Genomic DNA, 26,982 nt, shown 5'->3' on the forward strand with positions numbered 1-26,982 from the left:
AGTTTTGAAATATTTTCATATAAATCACGATAAATGGAAAAAGTTTGACCTTCGTTCAACATTAACTCGACCGAAATGGTCGAAAACTGCAATTGTAAGCTAAAACACTTACAGTCTAGTAATATTCAATCAATTACCTTCATTTTGCAACAAACGGGAAGTCTCTAACACAATATTTTGATTTATGGTGAATTTTTTAAAAAACTTTTTTACGTCCATGCGTTACGAATTCATGCATCATTTTGTGATAATATTTTCTTTGTGTTGCTTTGATCATTTTACAATTTGTTATATACAAAAATCATCGCAATTTAGTGTACAATACAAAGAAAAAAAATAACTCATTGGTTTTAACCATTTTGCTCACAGCATGATTTGTATACAATTATATATAAAATTTTTTTTTAGCTGTCATAAATTTCAATATTTACATAAATTTTTTTTTCATTTCTGATGGTTGCATACTAAACTTCAAGCAATGACAAAAAAGGAGCCAAAATGAACTCTTAATCTTAAAAACTAAGCATGCTGTGATTTTTGAAAAAAAAACTTTTTTCTGCTTCGGCGCTAACTCCCGAAAGCCGCCGGCATACAGCAGACACTTTTGTAAATAGAGGCTTGGTGTTTAAGGGTTAAGTGCCTGAACCCAGATAATGTCTTGTTTGTTAAATTGAGTTTTCTTATCAAAATAGGTTTCCTTCTTAAAGGATTCTCATTCTTGGCCAGAAATGATGGGCATAGGGACAATGAAAACTGATGGTCAGCTGTCTGAGTGATGTATCGACCCAGTCTAAGTGAATCTAGTTCACTAATACGAGCTCCTGATGCTAGAGCAATCAAGAAGATCGCCCTTTGCAGCATGTGAGTTGTGGTTGTATTGGATCTGCTGAATTGAGGGGTTGGCAGAAGTCTAAGCACCTTATTCAGGGACCAAGTAATTGGAAGCCTTTTGGGAACAGGTCTTTGTAGTGCAAAAGACTGGGGAAGGGAAGTGAAAATTTCTAAACTAGTCAATACTGAATCCATAAACCAAGGGTTCTGTTAATGCTGCCTTATATGCCATGATTATTGGAACAGCAAGGCATTTGTCTCAACTTGCCTTTCAGCATGGATATAATTTAAACATATCTTCCATACGGACTGGTATTGTTGGATAGATGATGTCCGTAGTTTTTGCACTAAGTACCTAGCACAGTTGGGCGAGTAATTTTTACAGTAGACAATATTTTAAAAATCCACACTTGAAGGTCTCGGCTCAGAAAGGAGGATGCATAGACGATTATTCCTCCTACTGTCTGGGATAGAACAGCAGACAATAGTGGAACTGATCTCTTCGCCCGCTGTTGGAGTAATAGGAGCCAATGCCTGTTTGGCCGAGTTGGGGGTATTAAGTAAACTGTTCTCTGAAGGTTGATGCTTGCTCAAAACCTTCAAAATCTGGGACAATGGAGGAAAAAGGTATACTGTCTTCCATTTGTTCCAGTCTTGTAGGAAGGCATCTCTTGCTGTTGCATGATTGTCCAAAATCGGACACACACACTGGAAGTTTGTGATTCTCGTATGTGGAGAACAGGTCCACTTTTGGTTATGGAAGCATGTTGGCTATTGTTTGAAAAAAAGTGGTTGTCCAACAACCACTCTGTTGAGGTTGTCGTTTTCCTTGATAAAGAGACAGCCTGTGAGGTGAACTGTAAACAAGTGCCACTTCCTTGCTTGCACCATACGAAGGATGGCTAGCATTACCATACTGAGATAAGGTGAATGTGATCCCGACCTCTTGATGCAGGGCACTGAAGTCATGTTGTCCAGAACCAACAAAATGTCTCTCTTCTGAAGGTTTGAGTTTTTTGTGAGACAAAAAGACAGCCATCAGCTGCAGGAAACTGATATAACAATTCCTCAGAATAGCTGACCACCTTCCTGCCACCTGACAATCCTCCCAATGTCTTCCCCAACCTGTCAACAAGGCATCTGTATGTATTGTCACTCGTACAGACAGAGGAGTCAAGGTGAACTGTTTCACCAGAGACTTCTTCCTGGGTCCAAGGCCTAAGTATCTCCACAACTTTTTGATCCTTTTGAGGTCATTCCTGCATCTTTTTCCTTACGTGCAATAGCCAGAAATTGTTCACATTTTTTAGTTGCAATTTGAGTATTGGATCTACTACTGATGCTAACTACAGCAGGCCCATCGTACGTTCTAATTGCCATCAGGAAACTCTGGGCTGTGCAATGAACGTTTTGAGGTCTTTCCTTATTTTGTTTTGAGTATTGATATGGAGACAACCAGCCGTGAAGAGTATCCCAAAACAGTTCCAGCCACTGAAAACATCTGCTGGGCATGAGGCAGGATTTTTTCCAATTTATTAGAAAACCTTTTGACTGGAGTCTGTTGACCACTGCTCTTAGGTTTCTCAAGTACTCTTTTCTTGTGGGCCCCCAGATTAACAAATCGTCTCGGTAGGCTAATAGTTGTATTCCTTCTTGTCTGACTTCTCAAACAACTACCGTTGCTAATTTTGTACAAATTCTTGGGGCAATGTTTAGCCCAAAGGGCATGACTTTGAACCTGTATGTATCTTTTCCTATTCGGAACCCTAGGAAGGGGCAGAAAAGAATGGCGATAGGGACATCCCAGCATGCATCTTTCAGGTCTACAGAAACTGTCCAGGTCCCTTGTGGAACAATTGAATGTACTTGGGCAACTGTAATCATCCAAAACTTTTGGCAAACAATATGCTTGTTCAATGCTGACAGGTCAAGGTTCACTCTTCATTCAGAGGAATCTTTTTGGGGACACTGAAGAGACGTGCTTGGCAGCGAATATATGTAAGGAGGGAAGGGATGAGATCATTTCCACCCAAACCCACTGAAAATAATGCTGTCCCCAAAGGGATGACGTCCATTTCCTGTGGTGTCATCAAAGGTGACCCCCAACCATACAATTTGTATTGGGATCCACCTCTTCCTCTGCCTTTGCCCTTGATAGGCATTCAAGGTGTTGCTTTTCCTTTTCCCCTGTAAGAGTGTCTTTGGACCCTGTAAAAAGGATGTCGTTGCTGTCCCTTTGTACGAAGTTGTCTCTTCTGACCACCTACCTGTTTTTGAGGAAAAGTTTTTGGGGTAATTGAGGGCTTATATGATTTTTGGTCATAATGAATTAGCCTTTTTTGGGTTGGGTAAAAGAAAGTTTTGCATTTTTTTTCTGAATTCCTCTTTTCCAAGGAGAGCGTACACTGTACACTTCTGTTGGTGGGCTTGCTCGTTAAGTTGAGCCACAACAGACCCCTCAAACAAGTCCTTACAGAAGGGTTTAAAACTAATAATGAAATCACATTGGGGAGTGACTTGTTGGAGCCCTCCAATGTTTCCAGTTGTGCTTTCATGCGCCATTCTAGAAAGTCACAGAGTGCTTCCCATAGGGTTCTCATTGGGCTTTTGGCCACAACAGCAAAAATTGTTTTGGAATCTTCGGGAAGCCTTTTGGAGGCAACTTCCAGCGGATCCTAGCATGAAATTCTGCCGAGGCTGTCCCCTCTGAGATTCATCTCATTGGGGTCCCATACTGTTGGGTAGCTATGTCTAGAGGGAGCTTTTTCCTTTCAAAAGGGAGTTGAAGCATTGCCCATTCCTTGGTGAAATTATTCGAGACTGGGATGACCATGGCAAATGGCTTTAATTCTGCCACTGTCTCCTGTTTTCTAGTTACCACAAAATTCTGAAAATCCGCCCTCATATGATTAATTATTTTAAAAGTGAAGGGACAGGAGGCTGGGGCTACTCAATGGGCAATTTGGGTCTTATCCAAAATAGCAGTAGAGGTACATTTTCTGCTGACCTGGTAAAGGGTGTCTTCTATAGCTTTTAATGCTATACATACAGATAGGAGAACCGTTTCTTTTACTGGTTTTGCAAAGTCTGGTGGAGGTGGTACCAGGCACCATTCTGTATTTGAGAATGCTGCCCTGTCTCTAAATTTTACATGTACTACTTCGATCACTGTTTTTCTCTCATTAATTAGATACTTACTATCAGGAGAGAAAATGCACACACTGAGGCATCTCGCCAAGGATTATCAGTATCATCAGGGGTGAATATTGGTGCCACTATTATCTTTTGATCTGAAGTTTTGTAATCCGAGCTGGCCTTTTTCTTGTTTTCCCTACCTTCCACGGGGAGTTGAAAGTGACTATTTACAACCCTGTGTGGGACCTCTTTTACAAAACACTTGTAAATTTTACCAAGTTATACATGTTTTTTCTAATAATCTATTTTATTTGTAAAATTATAACTACAACTCACACAATATCATAACAGATAAAAACTAAAATCAGTAACCAATTCTGAGCATGTCTGTTGTAAAATATTCATGTAAATTTACTGAGATCGGGAAATGCAGTAACTTTTTTTTATTTATACATGTTTTTTCTAATATTTCTTTGCAAAATTACTACTGTAACTTACATCATATCATAAAAGATAAGAACTAAAACCAACAGTTATCCCTGGGCGTATTTATGAGCAAATAAATAAAAAGACATCACGGCAGAGAGAGGAGCAAGACACTCACCCCTCCAAGCCAAGAACAATACTGAAGTTCCCAAGACGCCCACAATCAAGCTGAGCCAAATTTCTTAGTTTCCACAATTCATTTATGGGCCATTGAAGTATTGGAAACTCTTTCCTGCTCGATACAGACAAATCGTATGGTGTGTAATATTAACCCTCCTCAGAGGGGATCTGTCCACCACCCAAAACCTGTTTTAGATCCTTTACTGCAGGGATCCATCCATTAAGGATTAAAAGCACTATGTCACTTGACCTGTCATCACAAGTCACTTTATCACTTTTAACTGGTTGAGACGAATATATATCAAGTTCAATAAGGTATGATAGAAGAGGCATGGCTGGGCAAGCAATCAAGTTTTTTGTAAACTTTCGTGTTATTGGCAAAAACCCATACTTCATTACACGTCATTGTTTTTTGCTCTTGAATGGCTTATAGAGATATGCATCACGACATCATTAAATTCCTTCTCTAATTGACTACATTCAAAGAGCACCAATGCACTTATTAGCAGAGTGCACTTCGCTCTTTTGTCCAGTTTTGCATCAGTCCTTACTATTCACGTTCAGAACAGCTGCTGTGTGCTTGCGCATCACAATGCTTTTCCCTCAACAGGTGGCTTTTGTTGCAGTGCCTCAATGTTATAGGTGCTGTTACTGCTGTATTTGGTGCTGTGTATGGTCCCACCTCCTCCTATGAGGGTCAAAAAGGTGTTGGCACTTCAAAAGAAGCTGGAGGAGCTGAAGATCCTGGATGCTTGGCCAGGTGGAAGTGCCCTTCTTTTGAGTGTGTCAGAAGACTGTGGTGATGTACAAGATAGGCTCTTGTAAATTAATGCTACTGTGTTAAAACAAATATTTCAATTTAAACAAGGAGATAAAACCATACGATATGACCTTCCTCTCAAGACATAACAATTAAATACTGAAATCCTTCAAATAATCTGGGAAGAAAAGACCTTGACATGATAATTCCTCTCTCTTTTCAAAAGACTATTGCTAACCTTATCTTACATTCATCAAGTGAAAGCTAATAGACTTCTGTTTCACTTGACCGAGTCAAATTTTCAACATGACTGAAGTTCCATATCGATGGGAAAATTTTATTAACCACACTTCCTTTCATAAGAGTGGAAAAGTAGTTAACACTCAGAACAAAAGTATAAAGTATAGCAAAGGTTTCCTTGATACATATATATATAGTAGATGTTTCTTGGTATAAAATCATACATGATAACTAATGAAAATCCTGGTCCAATACCATAGCTAAATACTAACTTTTTACTTTCAATTGTAAAAAATTCAAAGTATGACATAAAATCATCTTACTGTTGCATTTTCAAAATGATTCCTTCTAAACCTATACACAAATACCATGCTTTCCTCTAAATCATAACATAATGCACTGAAGACTCACATTATCCATCCATCCTGACAATAATAAATACAGCATGGACTTCATTAAAAGTACTGATTTTATCACAAGCTAAAACACCTCTGAAATACATGTCAGCTGAACAATAAATGACAATTTTCAAGCAATAAGGAAGGACTTGAGATTTCTTTTGTCTGTTGAATAACTCACACCTGACTCATTAGTGCTACGCTTGGCATTACTGCCTAATTAAAATGAGACATAACAATCTTTCAATGCTTACCTTCCTTTACCCCTGCCCTTTGTATATTGGTTAAGAATGTGTTGTTTGACTTCATGTGGGCAGCCCTCTAGAACCGTTCGATTCCATATATCTCTATTCTTTAGCAGACAGAGCTTAACAAGATACTCTACGTAAAGAGCAAGGCAGACAAGTCTAACTTGGTTTTCTTCATCAGCCTCAAGTTTAGCAACCGACAGCATGACTCGTGTCAACAACGAATACCTGTCACATGAAATAATGAAATAATATTTTTGCAAATACATAAAAGTAGCAAGAAAGTATAAGATTTTCAAAACAAAACATTACCAATACACTGCATCTTTTGATGACATTCAGGACACCAAAACCAAGGTACTAGTTACATAACAGAACTGTTACATCATACTGGAAAGATCCTACTTACAAAATATACTATAATAATAGCTGTTCATCTAAATTTGAATTTTATATTCTACTTCAATGGGGGTGAGGGTGGAGGCGGGACCCTGTCCACAAAAATGAAAGATCTAGATCTTTGCTAAGTTTGATATAAGTTAGTCTATGGCCTACTACCCAACGATATAATCATAAAGCATATCAATTTTCATATCAAGCCTTTTGCTTACAGATGACTGATACAGACACCACCCAAATTTATGTCCTTCACATTTTTAAGACATACACAAATGTAAAAAAAAAATGCAAAAACCATCAGTAAAGATGAGGATCATTTCTGGTAAGTATTCCTGATATTCTATTACGCATACGTAACATGTATGTTTGTTTGTTTTGTATACTGTAGTTTTAAATTTTTATTCTATTATTACATCATTTATCTTTTTTCTGTGCAAGAGAGACAGCGAAGAACGAATGCTTGACTGAAGTGCCCCTTTTTTTTATGTAAAAATTACCTAATTTGTCATTCATTTTTTCATTGCTATAATTACAACTTTTGTATTGTAATAAATAGGTAATTTATCTGTGTATGATACATATAAAAACAAATATTTTTTTGCAAGTTGTTTTTTGGTAATTTTTTTTTGGGGGGGGAAAAGTGCAAAATTTTCTATCTCGTAATTTCTACTTGTTATTCCACCATTATTCCACCAACATAAAATTATTTTGAGAGGCTTTTTATGCTATTGTGTAGAGCAATCATTCAACTGCAAAATGAAACAAAATTGAGCAGTCTACCTCAAAAATTATTGGAGCTACACGTCTTTAAACAAAAAGCGGTTTAAAGACTTGTTTATGCATATCTTGTGGGTAACTGGCCCTTTTCTTGTGGAAAATGTGATGCTTCTTAGCTATTAATTTCATATTTTTCTTGCTATAATTACAACTTTTTGCATTACAATAACTAGGTAATTTACCTGGCAAATTTGTTTTGGGGGAAAGTGCAAAATTTTCTTGTTTTGTAAATTCTACTCATTATTCCACCAATATAAAGTTATTTTAGAGGCTTCTTCATGCCACTGTATAATCATTCAGCTGCAAAACGAAACAAAATTGAGCAGTCTACCTTGAATATTGTCAGAGCTACACGTCTTTGAGCACAAATGGTATAGAGAGTTTTTCACACATCCCGTGGGTTAAGTGCCCCTTTTCTTGTGGAAAATGTGATGCTACTTTGTCATTAATTTGTTCATATTTCCTTGCTATTACTAAAACTTTTTGCATTTCAATAACTAGGTAATTTACCTGGGTGTACTAAGGTTGAAAAATGAAGAACCCATCACAAAATGACATTTTCATAATAAAATGTTCATATATACCTACCAAGTAATTACTTAGCTATAGTTTCTAACCCGTGCAGCAGCCTTTATTTACAAAATTGTGGTAGCACTTCGATAGTTTAGTGTAGGTAACTAGCTCCACCCACTAATGGGAGTACTGGATATGACTTACCAAAAAACCTCATTATGTTTGCGTTCTTATGTCCATGAGAGGGGAGGAGGGTGGGCTCCGATTCTGTAATTACTTGTTAAGTATATATGAAACTTAATTTTATTATGAAAATGATATTTTCATATAAGTAACCTACCAAGTAATTAGATAGCTGAATCCCACACTGAATGGGGGTGGGATACATGGCCATATTCCATTCCAAAACATCAAGGTATGGTAACGACTTTGAAATAGACAATTTACTAGCACTGAAACAATGCTAGTTGTTTCCTTACCTGGTAAGAGAGCTACTGGGGTGAATACTGCCTCTGGTTGGTGCTCAACTTAACCTGCAGTGGTGTGGTGGTTGAGCTGTGGGTCACCTCTACTTAAGTAGGAGCTTTGCAGAGGAAGATAGTCCTGATTGCTGGCAAAGCATACACAAGTGCCCTTGCCCTGGGCTCAGTACCAGTATAAAAAAACAACCAGACAATACTTTCACCTACACTGAAAACACCACACCCTCCCATTGAACTGGTGGGTACTCCAGGTACATTGTACCCTCAGGCTCCAGAAAATTCAACACCTTACTACAAGATGAAGAGATAGTAGGAGAAAAAGAGAGATTCCTATGCTTCCTCCCCCCAATACCGTGCCAGCCAATGACAATGGCCCCAGGGTACTGCAATTTTCACACACACTGTTTCAACTTCTTTCAAACAGTGAGACATGAAGGTCGGTTCGCACTTCCAGTAGGCCGACTGAAGAACGTCAGCGAGGGATATATTAAGCCTGAAAGCTAATGAGGTGGAGACTTTCCTGATGTCACGAGCTTTCACTTTTAAAAGTAGGCAAAGTGTCCTGTATATGAGAGTGCGCCTCAAAAAACAAGTCTTTCATGAAGAACAACATTGCATTCTTAGTCAGAGGGCAAGATGGGCTCTTGATTGAGCACCAGAGGTTACCGGATGGCCCTCTGATCTTCTCGGTCCTGCTCAGTAATACCTTAAAGCCCTAGCAGGAAAAAGAACGGAGCCAGGACTTGGATGGGTCCTCATTCTTGGCTAAAAATCCAAGGGAAAAGTAGCAAACTGTATCTCCTTGTGAAAAAACCTACCCTTTTATCGATGGCTTGGATCTCGCTAAAATGTTAGCAGTAGCCAAGGCCATGAAGAAGAGAATCTTCCGATTAAGGTTTCTCTGAGAAGAGGAATGAAGGTTCAAAAGAGGGACCTGTCAGGCACTTCAACACTACTTCCAGGCTCCAGGAGACCAGAAGAAGAGATGTTGAGTCTGAGACACCAGCTTTGAGCTAAAATCACCCACTGGTGAGCCTGGTAGACTTGGCTCAGAAGAAGAGATGTTGAGTCTGAATGCCTGCATCTTGCAAAATCGAGCCTCTCTTGCAAGCCTCTGCTGCGCATCTTGAAAACCCTTACGCTCTAACAAGCTTCCGGACAGTCTGAAACTGTCAGGATAAGAGCATACAACCTTGGGTATCTCAGAGTAGACACGGATTTTGGGGAAGGAGTCTCATAAAGTCCACCTGGAACCATTCTTTCATGGGCCAGAATGGGGCTATAAGGGTCATCATATTATTGCAATGAGCCCAAGACTTGTTCAGCACTTCCCTGACCATGTTGGAGGGCAGAAATGTGTAGAGGTCCAAGCATGACCAATCTTGCAGTATGGTGTCTGTTACCCATGCTAGAGGGTCCAGGGTAGGAGAACATAAAAGAGGAAGGCAATGGTTCCTTGAGGTGGCAAACAGGTCCAATGTTGGACTGCCCCATAGTTCTCAGATCCCGATTGACCAGGGGATCCAAAGTCCACTCAGTGGGAAGGACCAGCTTTTCGGCAGCTCAGTTCGTCCGGCAGAATATCTAATTTGCCCTGAATAAATCGAGTGACAAGACTCACTCGATTTTGATCTGTCCATCTGTCCACAGTACAAGGTCTTTTGCTGTCTGGCAGAGAAAAAATGAGTGAGTGCCGCCTCACTTTCGTATGTGCGTTAGGGCTGTGGTATTGTCTGAATGGACCACTACAGTCATGTTGTGAACTACAGTCATGAAGCACTGAAGCCCTAAGTGAATTGCTTTCAGCTCTCTGACATTGATGTGAAGGTTCTGTTCTTTCAGCGACCTCGTCCCGGAAACTTACCAGTTCCCTTCCCGAAGAGAACTCCCCAACATAGAACTGAGGAGTCTGAATAGAAGTCTAGGTCTGGGCTCAGAGGATGAAGGACTTTCCTCCCGAAAGTCTACATTCAAACCGCCACCGCTCTTGGACCAACTTGATCTCTGGGTTTATGAGAAACGCGTAGGTGTTCGGCTGCGTTTCCCTGTCCCAGTGTGCCTTGAGGTAGAATTGCAACACTCTCATAACAAGAATATCTAACCTGACGAACATCTTGATGGATGACAATGTCCCTATTAGGCTCATCCACTGATGGGCTCAGCAAGAAGAATGGGCTAGAAACTTGTGGACCATCTGAAGGCAGCTGGCAATTCTCTTGGCAGACAGAAAAGCCTGAAAAGTACGAGAGTTGAGACTCATCCCCAAATAGAGGAACTCTTGCGACGGGGCTGTCTTGATCCAAGAATCGTTGCAGGTTCTTTCAAACTCTAAACAATGAGGATTCAACACCAGCAACTGAAATATGGGAAATGAATATAAAAAGAAACTCTCACAACACTACAACACATTTATTCACAACATTACTTACAAAGAAAACAAAATGTTGCTTTCCATATAAACTCTTACAACACTACAACACATTTACTCACAAAATTACTTACAAAGAAAATAAAATGTTGTTTTGCCTTTTGCTTTCATTCAAAATAAATCACAGCATTTATAGATAGGGGGAACAGGTTGGAAGGCAGAGCAATTATAATACTTAGATGGCAAGTTGGTGAGTTGCCCTTGTGGCTAGGGGTTCAGATGAAGAGATGATGGCAGCGTGGTGGCTTCAGGCTTGAAGACGTCACAGAAGAATGGCTGGAGTTTCAGCTTAATAGGTGAAGCTGACATGTGGCTTCAGGCTTGAAGACGTCACAGAAGGATGGCTGGAGTTTCAGCTTAATAGGTGAAGCTGACACGTGGCTTCAGGCTTGAAGACATCACAGAAGGAAGACTGGAGTTTCAGCTGAAGAGATGAAGCTGGCATGGTGACCATGAGCTCGAAGAAGTCACAAAAGGGATGTCTTCAGGATGGGACAGTAAATGTTGTTTCTCCAAGAATCTGGAAATAGTGCAAATGGAGGGCAGGCAGGGCTGGTGACTCCTCCTCACTACAAGCAGGGAGGGCTAGCTACTTCTCTTCTTCACTGGTATGTAGGGCTTGCTGCTTCACCTCATCCCAAACATGGAGGGCTTGGAGACTTCCCATCACAAGCAGAAAGGGCTGGCTGCTTCTCTTCGTTTCTGGTAAGTAGGGTTCATGACTTCACCTCGTTACAAGTACGAAGGGCTGGCTGCTTCTCTTCATCTCGGGCAGGACAAGATTTTTATGGAGATAAGAGTAAAAGTTGCCTGAAGGGGATACTCCCATCAGAGCCTTGCTTTGACCAACCTCTGATAACCCTCTCTGTCTCTATCTGTCTTGGGCAGTCTCCTCTGGAAGATTACATACCACTGTATGGGTGGAGCTAATGACGACAGACAAGTGTCATTCCCATATAAGGAGTTTTTTTATTTTCTGCCTACTGAGCGGTTCCTTAATAACCGCCCATTTCCAGTCACACCATAGAAGCTTCTAGAACAAATTTTCTGATGAAATGTGGACTCAATATTGCACCATGCTACAAAGGCATGGCATGAGATAGGTGTTGTTTCCACAAGAAAGGTTTTCATCAAATCGCTAATTGCCCACAAAGTGTTGACAACAGTAACTGACTGGTGATGACATCATCGAGCACACACAGGAAACAGTAACGTCTTGGAAAAGAGATATTTCTCTTTCAATATATTTCTTCAACATTACTGCATCTACCCTTGACAGGGGCCAACTGGAACTTCTGAAGGTAGATGATAATTCCCAGTTCCTGAGAGAGATAATGTTCAAGTCCTTCGTGTACTTTTCCCTCAAAGGGGATCGAAGTGGCAAGTCATCCAGATATAAACTGTGGATATTTAAGGTGGCGAGGAGAGGCCGAAACAAAGAGCCTGGAACTGGAAAATTTAGCTAGTGCTGGGCGCTCCGAGAGGAGACAGGCATTTAGATGCTGACAAGGGGCTCCTTAGAGTGTCCTGGAAGACAAACCTTAGATACTTCCTGGAGTCCGGATGGATTTGGGGGTGGGGGTGGGGGAGTGGAAGCATGCGTTCTACATATCCAAGGTTATCATCCAATCACCCTGGTAAATCGATGAAAGGACTGACTGGTTCATCTCCATCTTGAACTTCATCTTCCAGATGAAGAGATTGAGGGTGCTTATGTTGAGAATTGGTCTCCAAACCCCAATGATTTGGGGACCACAAACAGATGGTAGTTGAAGCCCTCTGAGTTGATGTCCTCACTTCTTCTATGGCTCTCTTTTGAAGGAGAGGAGACTTCCTCCAAAAGGGCCGAATGTTTTTCCGAGCCTCTTGAGGAGGCCGTCAAAACGATGGAAGAAGGGACTGCAAGGGGGCTCTCCATGAGAGGGATCGTTAGATGCTTGGGAGCCAAATACCATTGCCAAACAGAGATGCTCAGGAAAGAAATCCTGCGAACTGTCCCATGCGCTGCAGGAATGCTGAGGGCTGCGAACCAGCTCCTTAAACCGCTAACTGGACAGCAGAGAAGAGCAGCCAGCATCAACTCAGGCCTCTCCAGTGGACAAGATGAATCTTGAAGCACTTGCAGCACTTCCAGTCCAGGCTGGAATCCTGAGGGTCGGATGACAATTGGTGCACATCCAAGATGTATTTCCAGTGGCTCTGTTGAAACCTGGGATATGTGTCCAACAGATTCGACCTGGGGGCAGCTATCCGTGGGCAAACCCAACCGGCCTCCCTTGGACTTCTGGCATGTCTTCTCCCAGGTTCAGGGAGAAGGACAGAGGCCTTCATCTAGGAGAACTGGCGGGACGAGAAGCCACCTCCTCCTCTTGTATAATACTGTCTCCTTTCAAGTCGCCTTTCCAGGGGCTGTCTGCCGATACCTGGGAACGAGCAACAGGTTCAACTGAGGGGGCAGCTACCCATGGGCCAACCCCATCAGCCTCCATTGGTCTTCCGGTATATCTTCTCCCAGGTTCAGGGGAGCGTGACAGTGATCTTTGTCTAGGAAAACCGATGGGACAAATAGCCACCTCCTCCACTTCTCCATAAAGCAAGGGAGCCAGGTGTGGGAGCAGGTGGATTAAATGTAGGAGGGCTAGTAGCAGGAGAAAAAGTGGAAAGGGGGGAAGAAGGAATAGCAGGGTTATCTTCTAACGTAGGCTTAGGTATAGAATTTAGGCTATGAGAAGTACGTTTCTCGCTGCATTCTTCTTCCTATCACTAACTTGTCTAGATGAGATTTAAGCACCTTCCACTTAAGCTCACTTGGTGTCAGGCGCTTGAGAGCAGGCGCCGGGAGCTCATGAGCTGGCGCCAGGCACTCGGACAATCAGCACATTCAGCACAAGTTCTCTCCTTACTACATAACTGCACCCTACACTTACTGCAAATTATATGAGTCACATGAAGATTTGATCAATCTGTTTTTGCAACCTTCGCTACAGTAGCAAAAACTAGATGAACTTGAATCTGACAGAATAACAACAAAAACTAGAATACTGATCCTGAAAGCTATCAAGTCTTGAAGGCTACTCAAAATAAGTGATAAAACTTCACTGAAATCCAGTTATTCAACGTAAAACCAATGGACAAAGCTGCTGCAAACCCCGATGTTTACTAGAGAGCCAGCAGAAACAGAATGACGTTTTCTACTAAGTGGTTGCCAGTGCTCCTGTTAGTGGGTGGGGCTTGTCACCTACACTAAACTACCAAAGTGCTACCATGATTTTTTAAATAATGGCTGCCGTGCAAGTTAGAAACTATAGCTATGTAATTACTTGGTAAGTTGCTTACATGAATTTTTTTTTTTGGCAAACTTTCTTATACGTCATAATTCATACTTATTATTCCACCTCATACAGTCATTTTGGGGGCCTTTTTAAGTCATTGTATAGAACAATCATTCAGCTACAAAATGAAACAAAATTGAGCAGTCTACCTTGAAAACTGTCAGTGTTTACACATCTCCCGCCCAGTTCTCCTCGCTGCTGGGAGAAAGGGAGTTGGGGATTTGGTAACATGTACACGTTCGCTACCGGGGTCTAAGCGATTTCAGGCAGGGCAGCTGATCGAGGCTATGGCCTAACCCTCCGCCAAATCAAAGTCCTTCAAAAGAAGGCATCGTGCTTACCCCATATAAAAATGGGAAAAAATGCATGTTAAAAACGAAGAACAATAAGTGAAAGGGTTATACTGTAATAGGTTATTTCAAAACTCACCTACAATCATACAGCTGTAAGTTTTGGGCCACTGGCTTGCCCTGCAGATGAGAAAAAAATAAAAGAAAAGAGGGGCTGTACCAAGTTTATCAGCCTATCTTGTCTTACTGTTTACCTTCCTTCTGGTGGGTAAGGAGAGAACAACTCCGTTTTCTTTGCCTTAGTTTTCTGTGCACTGGATTGTGGGGAGACTGGGTAGGTACTATGAGTGTTAGGTAAACTGTGAAAAACGCCAAGTGGCAAATGAAAATTTATACTGTTTCTATGAATCTCACTTAACATTCATCTAGCTCTCTACAACACTCACAAGGATGGTGGGAAAGCGTAGCACTTGGCAAGGACCAATAAGTCTAACCCATGGAAATGATTGGTCTGCCTCCAGCCAAGAACTGACATGAGATGATGGCCCTCAGAAGGTAAGGCAATTTTAGAGGGACCACTGCAAAAAGATATCAAATTTTTAAATTAATTTGTACTTTTCCTGACATACAAACCTGAAGTTCTTTACATAGGATTTAGCTTATGAACATGAGCTGGAACAGCTGTTTATCTTGCACACAAGGTTGTTAACTATTGAATGGTAGCAGGAAGCCCTGCCGACCTCTTGATCTGCACTTACTTTTGTAATAGAATATGAAATTTAGGCCAAAGGCCAAGTGCCGGGACCTACGAGGTCATTCAGCACTGAAAGGGAAACTGAGAGTAGAAAGGTTTTAAAGGTATCATAAGATGAAAACACTCAAAGTTGCACTATGAATAAACTGTTAGGACAGCGAGAAAACTTATATAGAAGAAAGACAATATGAATGGAGGTACAGTTAAAGGAATGAAAGGGGTTGAAAAGTATACTTTAGTTTAACCAGACCATTGAGCTGATTAACAGCTCTCCTAGGGCTGGTCCAAAGGATTGGATTTATTTTACGTGGCTAAGAATCAATTGGTTACCTAGCACTGGGACCTACAGCTTACTGTGGAATCCAAACCACATTATAGCGAGAAATGAACGTCTATCACCAGAAATAAATTCCTCTAATGCTTCACTGGCCAGTCAGAGAATCGACCGCAGGGCCAGCAGAGTGCTAGCTGAGAACGGTACCCACCCATCCAATGAGGGCTGAAGCTAGGGGACAAAGGGAACCTGGAAAGAACCTCAGGGTGCAATAATGGCCCTGCCCACCCTATTGGGTGCACTCAACTTTGCCTTCTAGCCCAGGTGCCAGATAAGGGGTGGCTAAGGTTGGCCCCTAATGTAAAGAACTTCAGATTTGTATGTTAGGAAAAATAAAAATTACTTTAACAATTTGCTATCTACACAAATACAAGCCTTCGTTCTTTATATAGGAGACTTAATCCTTGGTGGGCTCTAGGTAATCTCTGAACCGACTGGTTCGTTCAACGCACCTGGGAGTTACCTTCCTGGTCTGGAGGAACAGAGGAAGGTTTCTCACACCTCTAACTTGTTGAACATAAAGATATTATAACAGACAGACTTGTGGTTGTGAAGCCAAGAGTACCAATAAAACTGCTATTAAAGCCTTTGGGTTTGCTTCATTGCCTCATCTAGAGAGAAGGGGGATTTGCATCCAATCAATCTAAAACTAAAAGATGATGGACAGGGTCCTGGTTTTGCAACCTGACTCAATGCCCTAAGCAAGAGACAGGAGAAGAGAAAAGGGTGGGGATGAGTTACTCACTCTCTCTCCCTCACTCAACTAAATACCTTAGATGAGATGCAACCTGTCCCCTTAGGGTAACTGGGTGAACTAGATAACTTGTTTCTATCTTTTAATATGGCATGTCTAGATGGTTTAACATGGGTACCATTTAGATTTTTTCCATGTTTTTTGTACGGGAGTATTATTAGAGAGATATGATACATACTTCCTCCATGAAATGATTCTTCCTTGAATTATATCTTTTTTAAATTTTGCAGATATTTTTTGTATGGTAATATCATTTTTTAAAATTTCCTTCTAATATCGGTAATGTTTTATTAATTTTATTGAATTTTTTATTTAAATTATCTAACTGTCTACCTACTGAGTATTTTATTTTTATTAATTCTGTTAGCATATCAGACCACCATGGAATTTTGTTTTTTTGGATGAGATTTTGATTTTGGTATTGTTTTATCAGCATCATTTATAATGAAATCAACAAGAAATTATAAGTTTCATTACGATCTTTAAAATATTCAAATGATGGGATATTCCTAATGTGCAATTCATTTCGCTCCCAATCTGCTTTATACATGTTTGGTGAGGGACATGTTTGCAGGATTATTCTGTAATAAGGAAATTAATATATGGAAATGATCACTGGTGTACAGTAAGTTCCAAAAGTGAAGCTACAATTTTCAAAATTGATCGTACTTCTTTAGAAACTTGTGGGGTTGCCAGTTAGTATATTTTATTCCAATTATTGTCATCCTCTTAATCTGATAAGTATCAGTGATTAACCCTCTAACGCCGAGCCTCTATTTACAAAATGTCTGTCGTATGCCATGCGCGTTTGGGAGTTAAGCGCGAAGCGGAAATAATTTTTTTTTTTTCAAAAAATCACAGCACGCTTAGTTTTTAAGATTAAGAGTTCATTTTTAGTTCCTTTTTTTGTCATTGCCTGGAGTTTAGTATGCAACCATCAGAAATGAAAAAAAATCATTATCATATATAAATACTGAAATATATGACAGCGCGAAAAAAAATTTCATATATAATTGTATACAAATCGTGCTGTGAGCAAAACGGTTAAAGCTAACGAGTTATTTTTTTTCTTTGTATTGTACACTAAATTGCAATGATTTTGGTATATAACAAATTGTAAAAGGATCAAAGCAACACAGAGAAAATATTATCACAAAATGATGCATGAATTCATAATGTGCGGACATAAAAAGGTTTTTTTTTAAAAATTCACCATAAATCGAAATATTGTGCTAGAGACTTCCCGTTTGTTGCAAAATGAAGGTAATTGATTGAATATTACTAGACTGTAAGTGTTTTAGCTTACAATTGCAGTTTTCGACCATTTCGGTTGAGTTAAAGTTGACCGAAAGTCGAATTTTTTCTATTTATCGTGATTTATATGAAAATATTTCAAAACTGATAAAAGCTACAATCATGAGTTATTTTTTGTTGTATTCTACATGAAATTGCACACATTTCCATATATAAAACTTTATGTAATGACTAAAATAAAATGGTGCAAACATTACGACAAAGTGACGAAAGAATTTCTGAGATGTTTGGCCGAGTTACCGAGCGGACATAAGGAAAAAGTTTTTTTCAAAAATTCACCATAAATCGAAATATTGTGCTAGAGACTTCCAGTTTGTTGCAAAATGAAGGTACATGATTGAATATTACTAGAATGTAAGTTTTAGCTTACAATTGCGTTTTTCGATCATTTCGGTCGAGTTAAAGTTGACCGAAGGTTGAAATTTTGGCACTTATCATGATTTATATGAAAATATTTCAAAACTGATAAAAGATACAACCATGAGTTATTTTCTGCTGTATTCTACATGAAATTGCGCACATTTTCATATATAAAACTTTATGTAACACCTAATATAAAACGGTGCAAACATTACGACAAAGTGACAAAAGAATTTCTGAGATGTTAGGCACTTATCATGATTTACATGAAAATATTTCAAAACATAAAGATACAACCATGTTCTACCGTGAAATTGCGTTTTCATATATAAAACTTTATGTAACACCTAATATAAAACGACATAAGGAAAAAGTTTTAAAAAAATTCACCATAAATTGAAATATTGTGCTAGAGACTTCCAATTTGTTGCAAAATGAAGGTACATGACTGAATATTACTAGAATGTAAGAGTTTTAACTTACAATTGCGTTTTTCGACCATTTCGGTCGAATTAAAGTTGACCAAAGGTTGAAATTTTGGCACTTATCGTGATTTATATGGAAATATTTCAAAACTGATAGAAGCTACAACCATGAGTTATTTTCTGTTGTATTCTACATGAAATTGCACACATTTCCATATATAAAACTTTATGTAACGACTAATATAAATCGGTGCAAACATTACGACAAAATGACCAAAGAATTTCTGAAATTTTCGGCGAGTTACCACGCGGACGTAAGGAAAAAGTTTTTTCAAAAATTCACCAGAAATCGAAATATTGTGCTAGAGACTTCCAATTTGTTGCAAAATGAAGGTAAATGATTGAATATTACTAGAATGTAAGAGTTTTTAGCTTACAATTGCGTTTTTCGACCATTTCGGTCGAGTCAAAGTTGACCGAAGGTTGAAATTTTTTGTAGTCGACGTACAGTACGTCCACTCGGCACCCAACAGACAATTTTAGTCGACATACGATACGTCCAGTCGGCGTTTAAGGGTTAACTGTAGAACCACAGAAGGTATTTTCCCAGTGAATGGTCAATGTTAGTTCAATAATTGTTTATCAAAAGAAAAAAAAATTCCCCCCCAAAAAAGAATTTCCCTGTAAAAACATCTGTGGCTCTCAATGTGTGATATCGAGTGTTCACCATTGACTGGCAGCAGGAACCGAGTGCATAAGCATTGGCCTAATGTGATTTGTAAATTAACTTTCTACTTTTATAGTGTCATATCAAAAGTTATGATTTCTTTTGATAAAGCACAAAAGTTTAGCATCTGACTGAATGAAATATAAACAAGACACAAGTTGGTGTGAAAAAAAAAAAAACGAAATCCAAGTTATATGCGCGTTTAGCATGGCTACATGGTTAGGCCTATTTCAAAAATCAAGGAAGTATATTTTCCAGCTTGTTATTTAATAAATTGAGTTGTCTGGATATCTAGATGGTTGTAAACATGATTTTCAATTAATTAGGTTTCATTATCTAGTCAGGGGAAATGAGGAAGTCTAGGCCTAAGTCAAGTCAGGGGAAGTGAGGAAGTCTGGGCTTAAGCCAAGTCAGGGGAAATGACGAAGTCTAGGCCTAAGCTAAGGCAGGGAAAGTGAGGAAGTCTAGACCTAAGCCAAGCCAGGGGAAGTAAGGAAGTCTAGGCTTAAGTCAAGTCAGGGGAAGTGAGGAAGTCTAGGCCTAAGCCAAGGCAGAGGAAGTGAGGAAGTCAGATAGATGAATTTTCAGTTGTTTTCGGTCAACCTTGGTGGATCTTAGACTTGAATGATTTGGGAACACTTTTACTATTTGGAGAAGCCCTCTGTATTTGTAACGGTTCTGTATTTGTAACGGTTCTGTATTTGTAACGGAAAACCTGTTTGCCATCAAGTTTACCCTTTCAACAGTGGTTACTTTCTGTCAGTTATTGCAAACATAGTGAAGGCGGGAACTGATTTACCTGTTTATTCAATATTACTGGCTGGCGATGGGGGTATTGGGTCAAAGTCCCCCCCAAAACCTAGTAGGACACGGTTGGTGATTCATAGGTTGGGTAGATATTGTTACGTTTGTGTCGTGGGTCGAAACCAAAGCCAAAGTTGAAGTAGAGTCCGAATGGTTGGGTCCTAAAAGCTAAAATCAGAACTACCAACCACACCCAACTTCTCTGTTGAATCTAGGTGCATTCATGATTGATTATGTTTAATGTTACAGAGATTTTCCCCTTATATTCTATTGATACTTGCATGGTTTTATGCATCTTCGCTAAAATAATTGATAATGCACTATGATATTAAATATTTGTTTCCACACTGCTCAAAATATACAACGGTAATGTTGGTAATCCTGTGTTGAACGAAAATTTCAAATTGTTTCGTTTATGTAGTTTGAAGTAATTACTGTACTTTGAAATAATTACTATTACTGTAATTTTTCTTATGATTGTTATAAATATCATAGATTTGATATTTATGCATCATATGTTGGCTTCATTTTGCTTGATGGAGCTTTCAATGTAAAAAAAAAAAATAAGTTTCTCAGCTACGTGTTGTAGTTGCCAGTTAGTGAACTTCAAACGAAATCCTCTGAAATTTGTAGCTTCACTTTTGGAACTTACTGTACATGTCATCTACTGTATTCCAATCTAATCTGTCTACTATACTTAAGGAAAATGTTCCATGTGGTTTTTTAATAAAATGTCATGATTTCATTATCATCATACAGCACATATCATTTGAACCTATAAATTACTCTACTGTACTTCCTGTATTATTTGGTTTTGTGCAAATATAGTACCATATTGGGTTTCCTTGACATGATTAAATATTAAAATCATAAAATACTCTGTTATGTACATATATGGCAGTACCTAAATTTCCTTCTTCCTCTCTAGATGAAGATGCTAACGTATTTACCTATTTTTATGTTTTGTTGACGTGTACAGTAGTAAATATAATATCATTGGCTCATATTCTTTAAGTATTCATTGTATTTCATCCAAGTGTAATCTGGTCTGCAGACCATTTACAATACATTGTATGATATAATTATTGAAAATGTTACATTAAGTATTCAGGTTTTATCTTTTTGCAGGTTAATAATTTATTTTTTCTAAGATTTTATTCACAACATTTATTTGTTTTTCTTCATAATAAATTAGGTTTGCAATGCATATACAGCCCTTTTCATGAGTGTATAAACTAGTAGTTTCTTTGTTTCTGTATTTAATAAAATTTCTTAGTGTTCATTAAACTACCTTGTGGTATGTTTCTGTTTTTGTTGCAATATTCAACGAGACATTCGTTACATCCATATGTGTTTTCATGTATCTTTTTTCATTTACTCTTGTTGTAGTAATTATTGGTGATGGAGTAATTTCTTCTCCCTTCACATACTCATCCTTGTCTATGGTTTGTTCTTCAACTATTTTTTTGATGTTTTGGATATCTGCTTCCACGGGTTTTATTGTTATTTTATAGGATAAAGGTATATACACATAGGAATACAGTATGTGATTTAGGCATAAAGCCAAGCACTGGGACCCACAGGGTCATTCAGCGCTAAGGCATAAACATAAAACTTTTTGGTTTATGTTCTCTCTTCAGGTCTTTTGTCTTCAGTTTAGTTGATGTTTCTCTAATAACATCTGTCTCTTTGGTTTTGGGTGGAGTTCTCTCTAAAGGTCTCTTGTTATCTTTGGCCTCCAGTTCAATACAACTTTCCTCTAATATTTCTGTAGTACATGCAGTGTCTTCTTGTGCTTCTATTTGTCTTAATATCTCAAATGAATTTGAACAAATATTATCCACATTAGAATTTGTATGCCTGTCTTGGTTCTTTACTATTTCAGTTTTTTCCTGTAAGGTAGTTTTTATTATTGTTATTAAAACAGTTTAACCAGACCACTGAGCTGACTATCAGCTCTCATAGGGCTGGCCCAAAGGATTTGGATGTCTCTCTCTCTCTGATATGATGAACTCTATCATTTCTTAACATTTATCTATCTGGGTTTTGTTACCCTTATCTATTTCCATTTTCTTTTTTCATTATCTATTCTTGTTTTGGAAGAAAATGTTCCATTTCTTAGTGGGATCATGCATTCCCCTGACTTTCAATTCTAATTTGGTTTTTTTATAGGCATTCATGTTCTTTCCCACAATTTCAGCTCTGTTTTGTATATATAATACATGCAGTCCTTAGACCTTGCATGATGATTTTGCCCGCAGTTTACGCATTTTGGTTCACCACACTTCTACTGTGTGGCATGTTCATTAGATCCACAATAAACCCATACAGAGGTATTTCGGCAATTTTTCTTTGTATGTCCGTGCTTACTACAATTTTGGCATTGTAGTGGTTTTGGAAAATATGTTCTTAATTCTCTGTTTTGGATCATAATTTTTATTTTTAGAGGTAATTCTTGACCTTCAAATTGTATTTTTGCTATTTTCAATATTTGTCTATTCAGCAGGTCCGCTGGTATAGTGGTTAGTGTCGTGACATGCCACTCAGATATTGCAGGCTTGCATCTCCCCCAGGGCATTGAAAATTCACTGGCTCTGTATCATATCGGTTACTGCTGCAGTGTGGGGTCTGTGGTGAGAGGCTGAAACAATATTCTTTGGAAGCTTGCATTTCAAGTCAATGACTCCTGTGTGTTTGTTCCATGTGAATAGGTTTCATCTACTGAAATAATAATAATAATAATAATAATAATAATAATAATAATAATAATAATAGAAAGAGAGGAACTGGAAAGAGAAATAACACCCAGCAGCATAGGACAAGAAGATAAACTAAGAGATGATGACACAGAAAACGACAGGAATGATGAGCTACCAAACAACGACACACGAGGAAACACCAAAGATGTAACAAGGTCGGAATGGGTGGAAAAGATCAGACAATGGATGAAGCCAGATACAGAAAGAACAAAGATCCCCTCCATGGAAGCCTACAACAATAAGAAACTAAGGGAATTTCAAGTGAAGTTAATGACATAATCCACACTGCCAGTATCACAGAAACAAATAATCTGGCATATGCAGGAGCAAGACTAGTAGTAGAACTCATGGGGATACAAACACCAACACCACCATCACAACCAACCCAACAGAAACCAAAACAGCGACAGCCTGGGAAAAGGCACCTGGAAAAATACATCATGGCGATGACATCTGACTTGAGTAAACTGAAAGAGATGGCAGAAAAGAGGCTAAGAAGCAAGAAAACAAGAGAGGAACTGAATGAGAAATTAAAAGTACAGGAGAAGGGACTAAACAACACAACAGAAGACATAAAATAGAGGCTTAAAGCCAAAGCACATAAAATCCAACGGTATATGAACAGGAATAAAGGACACCAACAGAACAAACTTTTCAGAACCAACCAGAAAAGACTATACAGCCAACTATGAGAGGAAGACAACCACCAGGAAATTCCTGAAGCCGAACCAAGTAAGAGACTGGGAAAACATATGGAGCAATCCAGTATCACACAACAAACATGCAACATGGCTCCAAGGAATCAAGGCAGAAGAAATGGGGAGAATAAAACAAAGATTCACCGAGATCACAACAGACACAGTCAAACACCAACTAAAGAAAATGACCAACTGGAAAGCACCAGGTCTCGATGAAGTCCATGGATACTGGCTCTAAAACTTCAAGGCCCTACACCCACGAATAGCAGAACAACTCCAGCATTGTATCACAAACCACCATGTGCCCAAATGGATGACCACAGGGAGAACATCCTTAATACAGAAAGACAAGAACAATGGAAATGGACGACGGGGTTCCGTTCTTGCGCCGTCGAACCGTCGTAAGCAACATCGGAAAATCGTCAAAAATCATAAGAAAACCTTACTTTAATGCTCTGGGTGCATTGAAAACGATGTAAACAATTATTGAGTTTTACATCAAAAAACCTTCAAATTATGATTATTCTGCCATTTTGGGGCCATATTTCTTCCGTCGGCTCGGCGTCACGACAAGGCGTCCCAGGAAATAATTTCTGATGAATATATTTGAAAAGCGTCGTAACCTGCGTCTACCAACCGTCAAACCGGGACTGCCTGTATAGCAAGTAACTACAGGCCTATCACCTGCCTACCAATAATATGGAAGTTACAACAGGTATCATCAATGAAAGGCTATACAACTACCTAGAGGATACAACCCAATCCCCCACCAACAGAAAGGCTGCAGAAGGAAGTGTACGGGCACAAAAGACCAGCTCCTAATAGACAAAATGGTAATGAAGAATAGTAAGAGAAGGAGAACCAACCTAAGCATGACATGGACTGACTACAACAAAGGCCTTCGACATGATACTGCACATGTGGCTAACAGAATGCCTGAAAATATATGGGGCAGAGGAAAACACCATCAGCTTCCTTAAAAATACAATGCGCAACTGGAATACAGTACTTACAAGCTCTGGGATAAGACTAGCAGAGGTTAAAATCAGGAGAGGGATCTTTCAAGGCAACTCACTGTCCCCACTACTCTTCATAGTAGCCATGATTCCCATGACAAAACTACTGCAGAAGATGGATGCTGGGTACCAACTCAAAAAAGGAGGCAACAGAATTAACCATCTGATGTTCATAGACATCAAGCTGTATGGTAAGAGCATCAAGGAAGGAAATAGATACCCAAGTCCAGACTGTAAGGGTTGTATCTGGGGACATCAGGATGGAGTTTGGAATAGAAAAAAAGTAACAAGGACTGAAGGGATAAACATACAAAAAAATAGTTTAACAAAGTAACAAGGACTGAAGGGATAAAGCTGCCAGATGGGAATAGCATCAATAACATCAAGAGACAGGATACAAATACCTGGGAATAATACAAGGAGAGGATATAAAACACCAAGAGATGAAGGACACAATCAGGAAAGAATATATGCAGAGACTTAAGGCAATACTCAAGTCAAAACTCAACGCCGGAAACATGACCAAAGCCATAAACACATGGGCAGTACCAGTAATAAGATACAGCACAGGAGTAGTGGCGTGGACGAAGGCTGAACTCTGCAGCATAGACCAGAAAACTAGAAAACACATGACAATACACAAAGCACTACACCCAAGAGCAAATAGAGACAGACTATACATAACACGAAAGGAAGGGGGAGAGGGCTACTAAGCATAGAGGACTGCGTCAACATCAAGAGCAGAGCACTGGGGCAATATCTGAAAACCAGTGAAGATGAGTGGCTAAGGAGGGCATGGGAAGAAGGACTGATAAAAGTAGATGAAGACCCAGAAATATACAGAGACAGGAGAATGAAAAACAAACAGGGAATGGCACAACAAACCAATGCATGCACAGACAGTACGAGACAGACAAAAGTACTGGCCAGCAATGAAACATGGCAATGGCTACAGAGGGGAGAACTCAAGAAGGAACAAAAGGAACGCTAACAGTGGCACAAGATCAGGCCCTAAGAACCAGATATGTCCAAAGAACAATAAATGGAAACATCTCACCCATATGCAGGAAGTGCAATATGAAAGACGAGACCATAAACCACAGCAAGCAAATGTCCAGCACTTGCACAGAACCAGTACCAAAAGAGGCAAGATTCAGTAGCAAAAGCCCTCCACTGGAGCCTGTGCAAGAAACACCAGCTAGCTTGCAGTAATAAGTGGTACGAACACCAACCTGAGGGAATGATAGAAAACAATCAGGCAAAGATCCTCTGGGACTATGGTATCAGAAAAGATAGGGTGATACGTGCCAAGAAACCAGACGTGAAGTTGGTTGACAAAGTCAAGAAGAAAGTATCACTCATTGTACCCATAACCACAGGAGCACTAGGCACGATCCCAAGATCCCTGAAAAGGAATCTGGAAAAACTAGATGCCAAAGTAGCTCCAGGACTCATGCAGAAAAGTGTGCTACTAGAAACAGCACACATGGTGAGAAAAGTGATAGACTCCTAAGGAGGCAGGATGCAACCCGGAGCCCCACACTATAAAAACCACCCAGTCGAATAGGATGACTGTGATAGACAGAAAAAAAAAAATTAATATTAATAATAATAATAAAAATACTTTGTCTACTGGTTATGTTACATATTTCACAATCTTGTATGTTGGCACATCTCCTTTTAAGGGAATCCAATATTAAATTCTTTTCAATTGGTTCATCATTACTTTCAGGAAGTACTATGGTACCCTGTACACTTTTCATGCTGTCATGTTTTTATACTTTTACATTTATGTTACCAATACTGTATTTGTTATACTGTACTCATGTAATTTTCCGACTGATTTTTGTTGTGGTTTCTATCAACCACATTTGGTCTTATACTTGTCTGAATGACATTTCAGAGGTTGTGTGTCTACTCAAGAAGTAATTTTCTAATTTCAAAGCAGATACTTTTTTGTTGGTTTCTGAGGTTAGGAACCATGACCAACTTCCACTTCCAAAGAGGAAGTCAAAGTGTGTCTTGTCTGTAGTTAGTTCTAGGTTTTCTAAATGGTAATTGTGTATTAATACCTTCTTTATTTCTAGGACTTGAGTTTCTTTCTGAGTCGTCTATTGCCATGCCAGAAGCCGTAGGGAGGTTGGCATTAATATTCATGTCACAAATAATCTCAATTTCTTCCATGATGAGGTCCCTCTCACCAGGGAGGCCCAGCAGAGGGAGTAGTAATATTGTTACCAACAGTGGATACTGCTCTGGGATCCTCACTTGGATATACAGCTTAGGGGTCGCCAGTCCATCGGTATCAGACCCACCACTGAGGGCAACGTTTGACATAAAAGTTTCATCTTACTCAATCACATCAGGTACTCCACTTTTATGGGTGGAGAGGCATGTTGTCCATTTCCACCCTCCATCTCAGTTATAAGAGCAGTCTTTTCCATATTTCAGTGCCATGCAAATGTCGTTAATGATAGAGGAAGAGGGGAAACAAGAAAGCTTAACAGTGGGAAGAGTAAAAGGACGAGGGATTCCCAATGTTTGGTTGAATCCACTGCAGAGATGGAAGGTATACAAGTTCATTCCAGCCCTGCAGTG

At 39.3% G+C, this 26,982-nt stretch overlaps 1 protein-coding gene across 2 annotated transcripts in view; it reads right to left on the reverse strand.

Moving 5' to 3' along the window:
- Polr1E (RNA polymerase I subunit E) overlaps positions 1 to 26,982 on the reverse strand; it is a 143,491-nt gene that overhangs the window by 23,251 nt on the left and 93,258 nt on the right. For both annotated transcript variants that reach the window (XM_067128707.1, XM_067128708.1), the window contains exon 6: positions 6,225 to 6,446. In XM_067128707.1, the coding sequence (XP_066984808.1) occupies positions 6,225 to 6,446 (222 nt within the window). The remainder of the gene's footprint in view (positions 1 to 6,224; positions 6,447 to 26,982) is intronic.

The sequence above is a fragment of the Macrobrachium rosenbergii genome, chromosome 27, assembly GCF_040412425.1.
Source record: "Macrobrachium rosenbergii isolate ZJJX-2024 chromosome 27, ASM4041242v1, whole genome shotgun sequence".
NCBI classification, from domain to species: domain Eukaryota; kingdom Metazoa; phylum Arthropoda; class Malacostraca; order Decapoda; family Palaemonidae; genus Macrobrachium; species Macrobrachium rosenbergii.